Raw genomic sequence first — 13082 nt, forward strand, 5'->3', positions numbered from 1 at the left:
GCCAGGGCATCCCCCTGTCTGGCATTGCAGCACTGCAGCCAGGGTGGGCAAGAGCATTTGCCAGGTTATGCCCATCCTCTTGCCCCACAACATCTGTTTGCACCCCAAGTCTGTCCATTCCCCCCCAGCAATAAGATGATGTGCGTGAGGAAGCGCCAGCAGCCCAACCCCGTGGCCTTTGTGCTGGCGGCCCAGCAGAACGCCAGATTATCAGAGACATGCCGAACTGCATGCACCCTGCGATCCTGGTCCAAAGTCCCTCCCCTGATCTGCTAGAATTGTGGACACTGCAAGTGGCGTTAGGCTAATGGATCTCACCATGCAGCTCCTGGCACCCCTCGCCCTCTGCCTGGGCCTCTGGTCAGGGCTCAGCGCTGCTGTCATCCCAGGTGGGGACGAGGATGGGGATGGGTGCCCAGCCTGGCTGCAGTGGATGCCCAGCGAAGTGGGGCACCCAGCAGGGCACCAGCCTGGCTGGGCACAGGGAGGGTTTGGGGAGGAGCGCGGTGCCTGCCTGGCTCTGCAAGGGTTAGTAAGGGTTATGCCTGCTTTTCTGAGGACCTTGAGCCAATTTTCTCTTGTAGAACCAGGTTCCTCATTGTTTTGGGCTAGGGGTTTGGGGGGAGTGCCTATAGCCTCCCGCCACCATGGATTTGGCCCCATCCCAACACCCCCATCATGTCCCTTTTTGCTACCCCAGCACCCTTGGCCCAGGCAGTGGGTCCGAGCCCGAATGGCCTTTCCCCACCCCAAACTGCACCCTGACCAACTGGGTCCCAGTCAGAGGGAATGCCCAGGGATGTGGGTGGCCCAGGGATGATGTGGGTGGCCCAGGGATGATGTTGGTGGCCCAGGGATGATGTTGGTGCCCCAGGGACGCGGGTGCTGACAAGCTGAGTCTGACGGGTGCTGCCTCATCCCAGTGGAGGAGGAGAACCCGTCCTTCTGGAACAATCAGGCGGCCGCAGCCATCCGGGCCTCCTTCAACATCCAGCCCAGGACAAGCGAAGCCAAAAACCTCATCATCTTCCTGGGGGATGGTGAGTCCCACTGGCACCCGTGGCGGGCAGGCTGGTGTCACTGCTGCTCAAAGAGCTGGATGCAGGGAGGGCAGCCAGTCCAGGGGATGACCAGAACCTTGTCTCCTCGCTCAGGATTTGGGATCCCCACCATGACAGCCACCCGCATCCTAAAGGGTCAGCAGGAGGGACATCTGGGCCCCGAGACCCCCCTTGCCATGGATGCTTTCCCCTATGTGGCTCTCTCCAAGGTAAATCCCCACCACACTGGGCATGGGGCAGGGTGATTTTGGGCTGCTGGGACCAAAGCGCTGCTCATGGGGCTGCTGGCACGGAAGCACCCCAGGGATGCGCTTACAGGGTGCATGGGGTCCCTGCCCATCCTACACTGGGCCTTGGGGGAGGGAATGAGCATGGCAAGGGGTGCAGGAGGAATGGGGGCCCCCTGCCCGGTGCTTCTGCCAACCACCCCCACCCTAAGCCTTGTACATGTCCTCGGCAGACGTACAATGTGGACCGTCAGGTCCCCGATAGTGCAGGGACAGCCACAGCCTATCTCTGCGGGGTGAAGACCAACTACAAGACCATCGGGGTGAGCGCGGCCGCCCGCTACCAGCAGTGCAACACAACCTTCGGCAACGAGGTGATCTCGGTGCTGGAGCGAGCTCGCAAAGCTGGTAATGTGGAACACGAGGCAGCAGGGCTGGCCAGGCTGGGGGAACCCCCCAGGGACAAGGGGCATCACACTGCGGGGCTGCCCCACCGTGAGCATCCTGGGGCTCAATGGTGGGGGACCCCATGGCCTGCCCTGGTCACCCTTCATGGAGTCTCATGGGTGGGGGGATGGCAGGGAAGGCGGTGGGCATCGTGACGACTACACGGGTGCAGCACGCGTCACCCTCGGGGACCTATGCCCATGTGGTGGATCGCGACTGGTATGCGGATGCCAGCATGCCCGCAGAGGCCCAGAGCCAGGGCTGCAAGGACATCGCCTGGCAGCTGATCCACAACGTCGACATCAACGTGAGTTGCCTATAGAATCATAGAATAATTTGGGTTGGAAGGGACCCTCAAAGGTCATCTACTCCAACCCCCCTGCAATGAGCAAGGACATCAACTAGATCAGATTGCTGAGAGCCCCGTGCATCCCACCATGTCAGGGGAGGAGCGGGAGACCCTCCCTGAGCACCCCTGCTAATAATGCCCATCTTGTCCCCTCCAGGTGATCCTGGGGGGTGGTCGGATTTACATGACCCCTGCAGGAACACCGGACCCTGAGTATCCCAACTCTACTCTGCTGAACGGGATGCGCCAGGATGGGAATAACCTCATCAACATGTGGCTGGAGGCACGGCAGGTGGGTGACAGATGGTGGGATGGTCCTCTGCCCACCAGCCCCAGGCACAGGACTGTACCTCCATTGACCCAAGCCCGGGATTTGTTCACAGGGTGCCCGCTATGTCTGGAACAGGACAGAGATGCTGGCTGCTGCTGCCGACCCCAACGTGAACTATTTGATGGGTAACAAATGTCTCACATGCCGGGACCCAACAGCCACTAGGACACGTGCAAGTGCTGAAGCTGTCCCCACCGTGTCCCCTCCCAGGTCTCTTTGAACCCATGGACATGGAGTATGATCTGGTGCGTGACCCCACCCTGGACCCGTCACTCGCCGAGATGACAGAAGCGGCCATCACCATCCTGAAAAGGAACCCCAATGGCTTCTACCTCTTTGTGGAAGATAAGTCAGGGCCGGTGTCCTCGGGGTGGGCAAGAGGGGAGTCCCGCATCCCAGGGTTGGGGTAAGTGTTGGGGTGCGGTGCTGCTGGCGGTCCCCAGCCCACCGCGGGCGCCCGTCTGCAGGCGGCAGAATCGACCACGGCCACCACGAAGGGGCAGCCCAGAAGGCACTGACGGATGCGGTGGCGTTTGACCGGGCCATCGAACGGGCGGGCAACGTGACAGATGAGGCAGAGACCCTGACTGTCGTCACCGCCGACCACTCCCACGTCTTCTCCTTTGGTGGTTACACCCTGCGCGGCTCCTCCATCTTCGGTAAAGCTCTGCCCGGCTGCTGGGAGCGGGACACGGCCCCGTGCTGGGCACTGCCAGCTCTGGGTGTCCTGGCTGCAGCCAGAGGGGTGACACGGGGGTTTCTTCGCTGATTCCTCCTCTCCATTGCCCTCTCCCCAGGTCTGGCTCCCAGCACAGCTGCTGATGGGAAGAACTACACATCCATCCTCTACGGGAACGGGCCAGGCTATGTGGCTGGCAACCGGACTGATGTAGATGAAGCCACAGTCAGTGAGTGCATGGGGACCGTGGCCGGGTGGTGGGATGGGGCCAGGTGCCCCTGCAGCTCCCCTCACCCACTTCTTGCCCTCTCCAGTGAATTTCAACTACATGCAGCAGGCAGCTGTGCCCCTCCTCTCTGAGACACATGGTGGTGAGGATGTGGCCATCCTGGCCAAGGGCCCCATGGCTTACCTGTTCCACGGGGTGCAGGAGCAGACCTACATCGCCCACGTCATGGCCTACGCCGCCTGCCTCGAGCCCTACACCAACTGTCGCCAGCGCAGCTCTGCCACTGGCTCTGCCGCCAGCGCCCACGCCGTCCCCCTGCCCCTGCTCCTGCTCCTGCCCACCCTCCTCCTGTCCCTCTTCCACTGACCCCACAGCCCTGGGGCACCCCACGGGCCCCCCTCCCCATGGCCGCAGCACCCATAGGTGGCTGGCAGCTCTTTGGAGCATCCCTGGTCCTGATGCAGCAGCGGGGCACCGGACCCCAGGCACAGGGGGACCCTAAACTCCTGCTCAGGTTGCTCAGTGGTTAATAAACATGGGTTGTGACACTGGTGAGACAGGGCTGGGGATGCTCCCTGCTGCTCACTGTCCCCACGTGTCCCCCAGCCATTGCCTCTTGCACGAACCCGGCGTATCCAGTGGTTTATTGACCAGAAACAGCAGCGAAAAATACAGCGGGCATCCGTGTCCCTGCACTCCTGGGGCAGGCTGGCATCACCTGGCCCTGAGCCCAGCTGGTGTTTTGTCCACCTGCTGCTGGGGCTGATGTGGGGACAGGACGGGGCTGGCACAGGGGGTGCCAGGGAGGGCACTGGGCAGGGGCGTCTTTTGGCACAGGACAGCCCCATGGCATCTCTGGTTCACTGTCTGTGCCCTGACTGGTGCTGGGCTGGATGTGGTATGGGTCGGTGAAGGGTTTGGGGTCAGTGGACAGAAGAGGGGGTACACAGGTGCCTTGCAGGGGTGCCCTGCATTGCCTGGTTCCTCCGTGGGGACTCAGGCCCCCCTAGTTTGCAGGGCAGGGGGTAGGATGGGGTTGGCCAGGAGGCAGCTACCTCTGGGCAGGTGCTCATGCCCACCCTAAGTTTCTCCCCACTGCCTCCACCCCTCCAGCGGGTGCCTGTCTTTGGAGAGTGACCCCCTGCGTCACCCAGGGTGCCCCCTTTCCCTGGGGAGTAGGAGGAGGAGATGGGGAGGCAGGGATCGGGCACAGGGTGGCACACGGCCAGGGATAGGAACCGGGGGATGCCAGGCTGCCAGGGAGGGGATCGGCCTCACCACACTGAGCACTTGTGCGCCGGGTTCATGGGCGAGTTCTTGGGGCAATGGAAAACCCGTCCGAACTCCTCGAACTGCGAGACGCTGCCCAGGACCCTGCCAGGGGAGGGAGACAACTCAGAGCCGGGCACCCCCTGCCCTCCCCACCGCTGCCATGCACCCGGCTTGGGGCACCCGCTCACCCCAGCAGCACTCCATCCCTGTCCCCAGGGATAAGCACCCAGAGCTGCTGGTGTCAGCACCCCAAAGGGTGCCCACCTCACTTTGCACAACACCGCCAGCCGTTGGGAAGGCTGGCACCCCCCGTACTCCTCCCATTTCAGGGCCAGTTGGTACCTGTAGTGCTCTGGGGCGTGCTTGTCTGTCAGCACCTGCAGGTAGATGGACTGGGATCGTCGCTTAATGCACCAGTTCTGCGGGGAGAAAGGACCCCAAGGATCTGTGGATGGGGCATCCCAGGTCCCAACACCCACCAGAGCCCACAATGGCCCTTCTGACTGCTGGAGCACTAGGGCAGCAATATCCTGGTTGTGTTTGTTATTGTAGGGTCTCCCAGGAGCCTCTGTGCATGGTATAGAAGGGTTGGGATAGCATAGGGACATATCTGTTATTGTAGGGTCTCCTGGGGTTGTGAGCTGCCTGGCTGCAGGATCACGTGCATTTGTTATCGTGCGGTGTCCGAAGGTGACGAGGAGGACACGTTTGTTATTGTAGGGTCACCAGGAGCAGCAGGGGTGTGCAGGGTGCTCCTTGCGGGGCTGAGCCCTGTACTCTGAGCCCAGGACCCACTGATGGAGCTGAGCCACAGGTCCCACAGAGCGTGACTCCACCCCAGTGCATGCCGTGTGGGGAGGGCAGGGGCTCACCTGGGCAAAGGCGATGAAGAAGAGCTGGTCATGGGTGTATTTCAGGTGGTGCAGGGGGTGCTCAGGGCCGTGCTCCCGCACCCACTTCTGGTAGGCCTGGAGAAGAAGGGGTGCCCTCAGCACAGCCTGGGCACCCCTCAAACCCCCAGCCCAAGCACCCCAGCAAGCAGCATCATGCCCAGTCCCTGATACAGGGAACAAGGTGGGGATGGGGAGGTCTCCTTCCCATCCAGTGGGGATGGCATTAACAGCCACTCCATGCCCCTACTGAGGCTGTGACAGCCCGGTGTGGGAGGGGACACTTACATAGTAGGCGAGTTTGAGCCCCCCCATGTCAGCAATGTTCTCCCCCAGAGTGTGTTTGCCATTCACCTGCAGAGACAGGAGAGTAACAGAGTAAGCAGAGATGTTCCCCTCAGTCAGGCCTCCTCCCTTCCCCACCCTGGCACCGAGGCTGTGCCTCAGTTTCCCCCACCCAGGGCCCTGAGGCATTTCCAGGCTGAGGTGTGATGAGTTGTTGGGTCTCAGGGCAGGGCAGAGCCGTGCTCTCCTGCGGGCACCCAGCTCCAGCAATGGAGCAAGCAGGGACCCCCACATGGGGCAGCGTGTGCCTGGGCATTGCCCGGTGGGTGAGAGGCTCTCACCCGCTGGTTGTAGACAGTGAAGTTGTCGTAGAGGTTGACGATACACTGCGCCTTCTTCAGGAACTTGCTGTACGACCGCTCTGTCCACCAGTGCACCAGGTTCCCGTGCCTGTCATACTGTCCCCCTGACAAGGCCATCACCACCACCGGTCACACCAAGGGATCCAGGCGTCCTGCCCACCACCCTGCCCACCCACCTCTCACCCTGGCACAGAACAGGGGGTCACTCACCCCAGTCATCGTAGCCGTGGGTCAGCTCATGCCCAATGATGGTGCCAATCCCACCATAGTTCAGAGACCTGTTGTGAGGGAGCATAGGTGAGAGTGGAGAGCATGGTGCTGGCAGGGACATAGGTGGCCCCAGGACCTGGCACCCCCATACCCTGCCCTGGCACCCCCCACGCGTGCTGCAGCCCCACACTCACTGCGGGAACTCGGGGTCGTAGAGTGTGGGCTGCAGGATGCCCGCGGGGAACACTGGGGACAGAGAAGAGCATTGCAGTTAGGGGGTCACCCTGCCCGGTGCCCACCTGCAGTAACCCCTGGCACCAGGGGACCCCGCACTGTGCCCCCCTGCTCGGGCGCTCCCCACACCCCCTGCCCTGGGGATGCTGAGCCCCAGGGGCCGGGCAATGCCTCACCCATCTGGTTCTTGTTGGGCAGGTAGTAGGCATTCAGCGCCTGGGGAGGCAGCAGCCACCTGCAAGTAGAGACAGTGGTGTCAGGCTGCGGGGACACCAGGGGACACAGAAATGCCACCCCCTCACACATCTGGGGGACATTCCTGGCTTGCCCTGTGCTCTCCTGCCTGCACCCTGTGGGGTACAATCAGGCATGGGGACAGGGGGCATTGGTGGGGCCATGCAGTGCCCCTGATAGCCCCCCAGGGCAAGGGGATACCCACGCAGATTTGTCCACCTCCTGCCGGATCTTCTTCACCGAGAGCCTGATGCTGAAGGCAATGCTGTTGAGGATGTTCTTGAAGTAGGTCTTCTCATCCACATCAAACTGGGGGGACATGGCTCCATCAGGGGAATGCCATCCCCGAGTGCCAGCCCCAAGGGTGTGGGGAGCAGGGCTGGGGCACCCCCATGAGCTTTGGAGACTGAGGGTGTGGGGTTGTGGCCCTGGGCTAGATGTGGCACAAGTGCGTCCTCATGTCCAGTTCTGTGTGCCCATGTGGGTGGCTGCATATGCGTCACCTCCGTGGAGTCCCTGGGCCACACAGGGTTAGAGGCACCCTCAGCCCTTGCTGAGGATGGCGATGAACTCTAGGTGGGTGCAATGTGGGGAAGGGGACATCATCCAAGACCCCAGGGACAGCATGGCACTGCCCATGAGGCTATGCAAGTGGTGGGCACGATGACCTACTAGGAGGTGGCTTGTTTTAAGGTAGCATTTACCCACCCTGGTGTCCACAGACCCTGAGGCAGATGGGGGAACCACGTCCCCCCTCCATGTGTCCATACCCCTGAGTGTCCCTGGGCCACCACTTGCCTCATACTCCTTGTCGATGGCCTCCGGCTTCAGGAGGAAATCAGGGTACCCGATCATCACCATCATGTACCGGAGCTGCAGGCAAAACCAGTAGCAGATAAGGCCCCCAATTCCCATGCCCCCAGGCCATGGTGGAGGGAAGGGCAGGGGTCCATGCTGGGGGCCACTACCTTGGCCCTGGCCGCTCTCCGTGTCTCCTCATCCATCCAGTCCAGCTCGTCTAAGCGCTGGTCCAGGATGTATTTGATATCCTCCACCAGCTGCTGCACCTATGGCGGGTCATCACGGGTGCTGGCACAGCATCCTCACCACCTATCACCCTGCCAGCCAGTCCTCAGGGGGGTGCCAGATGGTGGTAGGCACCTCAGCAAGGGGACAAGAGGGACACGGTGGCTCCATGCTCACAGGCAGCATCACCTACCTTGGCTTTGCTGGCAGAGGAGAAGTGCTCCTCAACGAAGAGGGCACCCAGGGCCATGCCGAAGTGCTTGTTGGCCTGGCTCAGGCAGATCTTGCCTGGCTCGAGCTGCTTCTCGTTGCCCTCCATCTCCTTGGAGAGCTCATGGATGGCATCGCGGAACGGGGTGGAGAGGTGCTCGCTCAGCACTACCACGATGCGCCACAGCATGTAGTTGTGAAGGATCCTGGTGATGGGGGACAGGATCAGACCCCCCACACTGGGCATGTCCCCAAGCACATGGGGAGGGTGGGCAGCCTGTGCCTGGGTGGGGACACTGCTGCTTGGGGACCAGGCGGGCCATGGGGGGTGACCATGTCCTGTGGGGCTTCAGGGATGGGCTGGCACCATATCCCTCCCTGTTGTGTGATGAGTCTGGTGACATCTAGCACGGGAGGGTCTCAGCAGCTGGCTGGTCACAACCAGGATGCTGTGGGGCCCATGAGAGTGGCCTCTTCCAGGGACTTTCCCAGGAGTCCCCCTCCCCAGCCTGGCCTCCCCAGGAGGGTGGTGACGGTGGGCGGACCAGCCACAGCCAGCCTGTGCCCACCCCATTGCGAGCCCCCTACCAGGCTGGGAAAGGTGCTGGGGCTCGGGGGTGCCAGTCCCCCCTCACCTGCTGGGTGTCACGCGGATGAGGTCGGACACCTTGTGCATGTAGTCGGTGGCCAGCAGCACCACCTCCTCCTCCTCCGAGAAGTTGTCATGGAAGATGCGGTCCAGCAAGCGCTTCCACTTGAGCTGCCAGGATGGGCACCATCGAGGGACAGCGAGGGACACCCCCAAACTCCATGCCACCATGAAGGAAACTTCCTCCAGACTTTCTAGCCTCCCATCACCCCTTCCCATGCAGGTACGTGCATCATGATCAAGTGGACTTATATGGGGGGGGCAGCGAGGATGTTTCTGGGGACACTAGTGGTATTGTGCTGGGGCTTGTGCTGGCTTACCCAGGGTGGAGGCTGGCCCTGGGGACATGGGATTGGCAGCAAGAGGGGACATGGAGCAGGGGGACAGGGACAAGTGTGGGGTGCAGGGCAGATGGGGGATACGGGGTGGCAGGCTGGGTATCGGGGTTACTCACCGTAGGGGTGATGCGCTGCAGCTCACCCAGGGTCACTTTGTGGTACATGCTGCTGACGTCCCTCCGCACGTCATCGTACTCGGACACCGTGATCTGCGTGGGGTGGGCACAGCTGTCACCATCCCGCTGCCTGCCTCTTGGGGTGGCCCGGGGACAAGGCACAGGTCTGGGGCAATAGGGACTGCTGACCCACAACCCTCCCAGCTTGCTCTCAGTGTGGCCCTGGGGCTGGGCTTGGTGTCCTCAAGGAGTTGGGGTACACAAGGGCTGGGCATAGGGGTTCCCCAGGGTTGGGCATGGGGTCCTCAAGTGTCTGGAGTGGGTTCCCAAGGACTGGACATAGGGCTCTCCAAGGGCTGGAGAGGTTGTCCCATGGGCTGGGACTAGGGGTTCCCAAGGCGTTGGGGCTGGGCCCCCTGGGGCTCTGCCACAGAGACCTCAAGGGGCTGAGATCTTCAAGGGCCAGGCATGAAGGTCCCCAAGGGCTGGGAGCAGAGGTTCCCAAGGGGATGGAGGTGGGGTCCAGAAGGACCAAGCATGGAAATTCCAAAAGTCCTGTGAATGGGGTGCCCAATGGCTGGGCAGGGGCACCCCAATGCCCAGGGCAGGCATCCCCCTCACATTGGCGAGGTGCTGCTCCAGCTGTAGGATCTCCTGGGCCTTCTGCTCCACATGCTCAGCCCCCAGGAGGGTGAGTAGCCGCTCCATGAACACCCGGTACGCAGCCAGGATCTGTGCCGAGGGAAGGGACACTGAGTGCCACCCACAGGTACCCCAGCCCCAGATCTGATGACGGTGGGCCACCCTCCATCTGCCACCCTTGCTGGGTGCTGCTCCCTCTCCTGGTGTCCCCATGCCAGCAGCATCGGTGGTCACCCTCACCTTCTCACTCTCCTCATCCTGCCCCAAGTAGAGAGTCCGTTCTGGCAGCGTCAGCCCATCCTGGTCGATCTGGGGGGAGATGGGGGCAGTAGGTGAGGACTGAGGGGCTGCTGTGCTGAGCAAGGTGCACGCCCAGCCTGCCCTAGCAAGGCACCCTCTGCCTCCCCCATATCGTGGGTGGTGACTCAGAATCCGTGGGATGGCAGAGTGGCAGGTCAGCCCTGCGCTATCCTGTAGTTACAAGCACAGCCTCTAACACAGGGATGTCAAACTCATTTTCACGGCGGGCCACATCAGACTCACGATTGCCTTCAGAGGGTCAAATGTAATTTTAGGACTGTATAAATGTAGGAGTAATTAAATTTATGCAGTCCTAAAATTACATTCAACCCTTTGAAGGCAAGCGCGAGGCTGATGTGGTCCCTGGTGAAAATGAGTGCGACACCTCTGCTCTGAACACACACATATGTGTAAACACAGACACATAGCTCTGTAACTCACTGCCCATGACACGCACCTGTGCATGCTCACCCCACCACCTCCCTACACATACACCATCTAATTTACCCCTGTTTCCATGCGCACAACCCCCGCCTTTTCTCTCCGGCTCCCGCAGCCCGCCGTGTCCCACCGCACCAGCCCCCCATGTGCACACCCACAGGCACCCCCAGCCTTTCTCCAGACCCTCTCCCCTCAACCCCGCTTTGGTTTCGCACAAAGGCACTGCCACACGTACACCCCCCTCCCCAGCCTCCTCACACCCCCCGTCGCACTCACCCATCTCACACCCGCTCTCACCCCCAGACACACCCCCCCGACACGCAGCCCTGTCACACCCCACGCACACCTGCACCTCCCGCTCAGCCTCACCCCCCCACGCCGTTCCCTGTGACACTCGCTCCCTCTAGTGTACACACGCGTGGCCGCCAGCACGGCCCCGCTCCTCCCGGCCCTGCACGCCCCCCACAGTCCCACCAGCTCACAGCGAACGGGGAGGCTCATCCCCACCACTGTGTCCCCCCCAGTGCCATCAGCATCCCCAACACCTTGTCCCCACCATGCCCACCCTCCTCATGCCCACCATGTCCCTGCTGTGCCCACACCCCATGTCCCCTCCACGCCCACCCCACCATGCCCCCCACTGCTGTGCCATCCATCATGGCCCCCCAATGTCCCTCACTGTGCTGACCTTGGCATCCCCACCAGGTCATTGCTGTGCCCCCACCATGCCCACCACCACACTCCCACAGCCACCAAGGGTACTTGAGGCTTGGACACCCAGAAAAAGCCCTGGTGGCACTCTAGGATGAGGGACATGGGCTGGCAGGCGTGAGGAAGGCTGACAAAGCCATGGGCAGATGCCCTGGCACCCTGGCACAGTGCTGTGGGGCCGGTGGACAAGCCCCCATCACCGCCGAGGCTTTGCCTTCTGTGTAGAGGTGGCAGCCAGGATGCCAAGGTGAGAGGCTCAGCTGCCGGCACTCCGGAGACCCTGGTGCCGTACTAGGCTGCTCCTAGCACCCAGGTGGGTAGAACTGCCCTGCCCATGTCCCCAGTCCTGTCCCTGAGGTTGTCACCCTCACTCTGGGGCAGCCTGAGACGGATGTCCCGCAGTGGGGAGACGATGGTGTCCCCAGGGACAGGAGCTGTCCCCAGCCCAGCAGCTTGCTGCAGCCAAGCCCACACACAGGGCAAGCGCACAGTGCCACTGCAACAAGGACAGTGTCACTGGGGGTGTCACCAGCACAGGCAGGTGGCAGGGGGGAGCAGCTCTAGGGACAGGGTGCCCTCACCCGGATGACGTAGCGGGAGGTGTTCCTCTCATCCAGGCTGACGGTGAGGGAGAAGAGCACAGCGGCACTGTAGACCCCCTGTGTCTTGTAGAGCAGCTCGTTGAGGTCCCCACGGCCTGGGGGGGCATCCCAGCCACCGCACTCCCCGATGACCTCCAGCATGGGCCGCGGGCCCAGCCGGTCGATCTCAGCGCGGTCCAGGCATGAGCGGAAAAACTCCTTGACCTTCCTCTCGGCCGAGGCGGGGGCTCGGCGCCGCACAGGGCGGCTGAGCAGCGCCTGCAGCTTGGCCTCGTTCTGCTCAGCAATGGCTCCGATGGTGCCGTACACCAGCTTGTCCTCGGGAATGCCGTGTCGCCGGAGCCAGCCGCCGCAGGCGAAGGAGTAGAAGTCCTGGCAGGGGTCAATGGTGGCATCCATGTTCGCGCTGAGGAAGCGGGACGCCCGCAGGAAGGCCTTCTTCTCCTGGCACCCCTCCAAGCAGTAGCTGTCCCCTTCAGTGGCCAGGTACTTGAGGACCAACATGCACGTCAAGATGACGCAGAGCCCAGCGGCGAACACCAGCCCCGAGAGCAGGCACACCTCCCGGCGGCTCCAGCGCGGCAGCCCCCCCCGGCGCTTCTTGGCCCCGGTGCCCAGCTGGAGGCTGAAGCCGTTGGGCAGGGTCCCGCTCTGGTACTTGCTCACATACTTCACCTCCTGAAACTCATCATAGTGGGCCGTCAATGAGTAAGTCTTCTCCATGGCCGGGGACTGGGCTCCCAACAGGCAGCACGGGTGTGGGGGGCTCAGGGCAGGTGGGGGACAGGTTTGGGTGTCCCACGGTTCATGCCGAAGGCATGCCCAGAGCGGGGAGGTGGTGGAGGGTGCCTGGCTGTGTCAGGAAGATCCTGGAAAAGGCAGAGGAGGTGGTTGAGGGGGGTTTTGGGAGGAGCAAGGATCGGGGTGGGGGGAGTTTGCTTCTTGCCGTCATCACCGCCTGCGTTGCCAGCCCTGCCTGTCTGCCCTGCTGGTGGCACTGGGACTGAGCCCAGTACTAGGAGCTCAGTGGCATCTCTACCCCATGTCCCCTCGGCCAGTCCCTCTGGTCACGAGGCAGGGTCCTGCCTGCATGACCCCAGGCAGGTTTCAGCCCCTGACACAGCTCCATCCCACACACCCCACGCCCACCCAGCAAAAGCACCCACGCCGGATGGGCATGGGGGGGGTGATCCAGTGAGCCCAGCCTCACACCGCACCATGAGAGCCTTTCCCAGCC

The 13082-nt window shown here is 62.4% G+C and overlaps 2 protein-coding genes across 2 annotated transcripts; one reads left to right on the top strand and one right to left on the bottom strand.

Annotated features, from left to right (window-relative positions):
* The first annotated feature begins 239 nt into the window (after window positions 1-239).
* Window positions 240-3802, top strand: LOC135991336 (intestinal-type alkaline phosphatase-like). The gene is made up of 11 exons (XM_065639858.1): window positions 240-389; window positions 924-1040; window positions 1155-1270; window positions 1522-1696; window positions 1870-2042; window positions 2242-2376; window positions 2468-2540; window positions 2626-2758; window positions 2881-3074; window positions 3213-3323; window positions 3409-3802. The coding sequence occupies exons 1-11, from the start codon at window positions 308-310 to the stop codon at window positions 3687-3689; spliced, it is 1590 nt and encodes a 529-aa protein (XP_065495930.1). The 5' UTR covers window positions 240-307; the 3' UTR covers window positions 3690-3802.
* Window positions 3803-4597: 795 nt separating this feature from the next.
* On the bottom strand, window positions 4598-12568 carry ECEL1 (endothelin converting enzyme like 1). Its single transcript, XM_065640242.1, has 17 exons — window positions 11825-12568; window positions 10032-10100; window positions 9771-9881; window positions 9150-9242; window positions 8682-8806; window positions 8030-8252; window positions 7779-7877; window positions 7609-7683; window positions 7016-7119; window positions 6753-6811; window positions 6537-6588; window positions 6343-6410; window positions 6112-6236; window positions 5774-5839; window positions 5468-5563; window positions 4938-5014; window positions 4598-4697 (listed from the first exon to the last, which is right to left on the bottom strand). Exons 1-17 carry the CDS (start codon window positions 12566-12568, stop codon window positions 4598-4600), a joined length of 2286 nt encoding a protein of 761 aa, XP_065496314.1.
* Between the last annotated feature and the right edge of the window lie 514 nt (window positions 12569-13082).

The sequence above is a fragment of the Caloenas nicobarica genome, chromosome 8 (genome assembly GCF_036013445.1).
Source record: "Caloenas nicobarica isolate bCalNic1 chromosome 8, bCalNic1.hap1, whole genome shotgun sequence".
NCBI classification, from domain to species: Eukaryota; Metazoa; Chordata; class Aves; order Columbiformes; family Columbidae; genus Caloenas; species Caloenas nicobarica.

Excerpts from the sequence above, each read along its gene's own strand:
- LOC135991336 (XM_065639858.1), top strand. The coding sequence starts at position 308 with ATGGATCTCACCATGCAGCTCCTGGCACCCCTCGCCCTCTGCCTGGGC. Across the intron at positions 390-923 it reads CAGCGCTGCTGTCATCCCAG|TGGAGGAGGAGAACCCGTCC; the intron begins GTGGGGACGAGG and ends GCCTCATCCCAG. Across the intron at positions 3,075-3,212 it reads GCGCGGCTCCTCCATCTTCG|GTCTGGCTCCCAGCACAGCT; the intron begins GTAAAGCTCTGC and ends CCCTCTCCCCAG.
- ECEL1 (XM_065640242.1), bottom strand. The coding sequence starts at position 12,568 with ATGGAGAAGACTTACTCATTGACGGCCCACTATGATGAGTTTCAGGAG. Across the intron at positions 7,878-8,029 it reads CCTCTGCCAGCAAAGCCAAG|GTGCAGCAGCTGGTGGAGGA; the intron begins GTAGGTGATGCT and ends GACCCGCCATAG. Across the intron at positions 7,684-7,778 it reads GGAGAGCGGCCAGGGCCAAG|CTCCGGTACATGATGGTGAT; the intron begins GTAGTGGCCCCC and ends TTTTGCCTGCAG.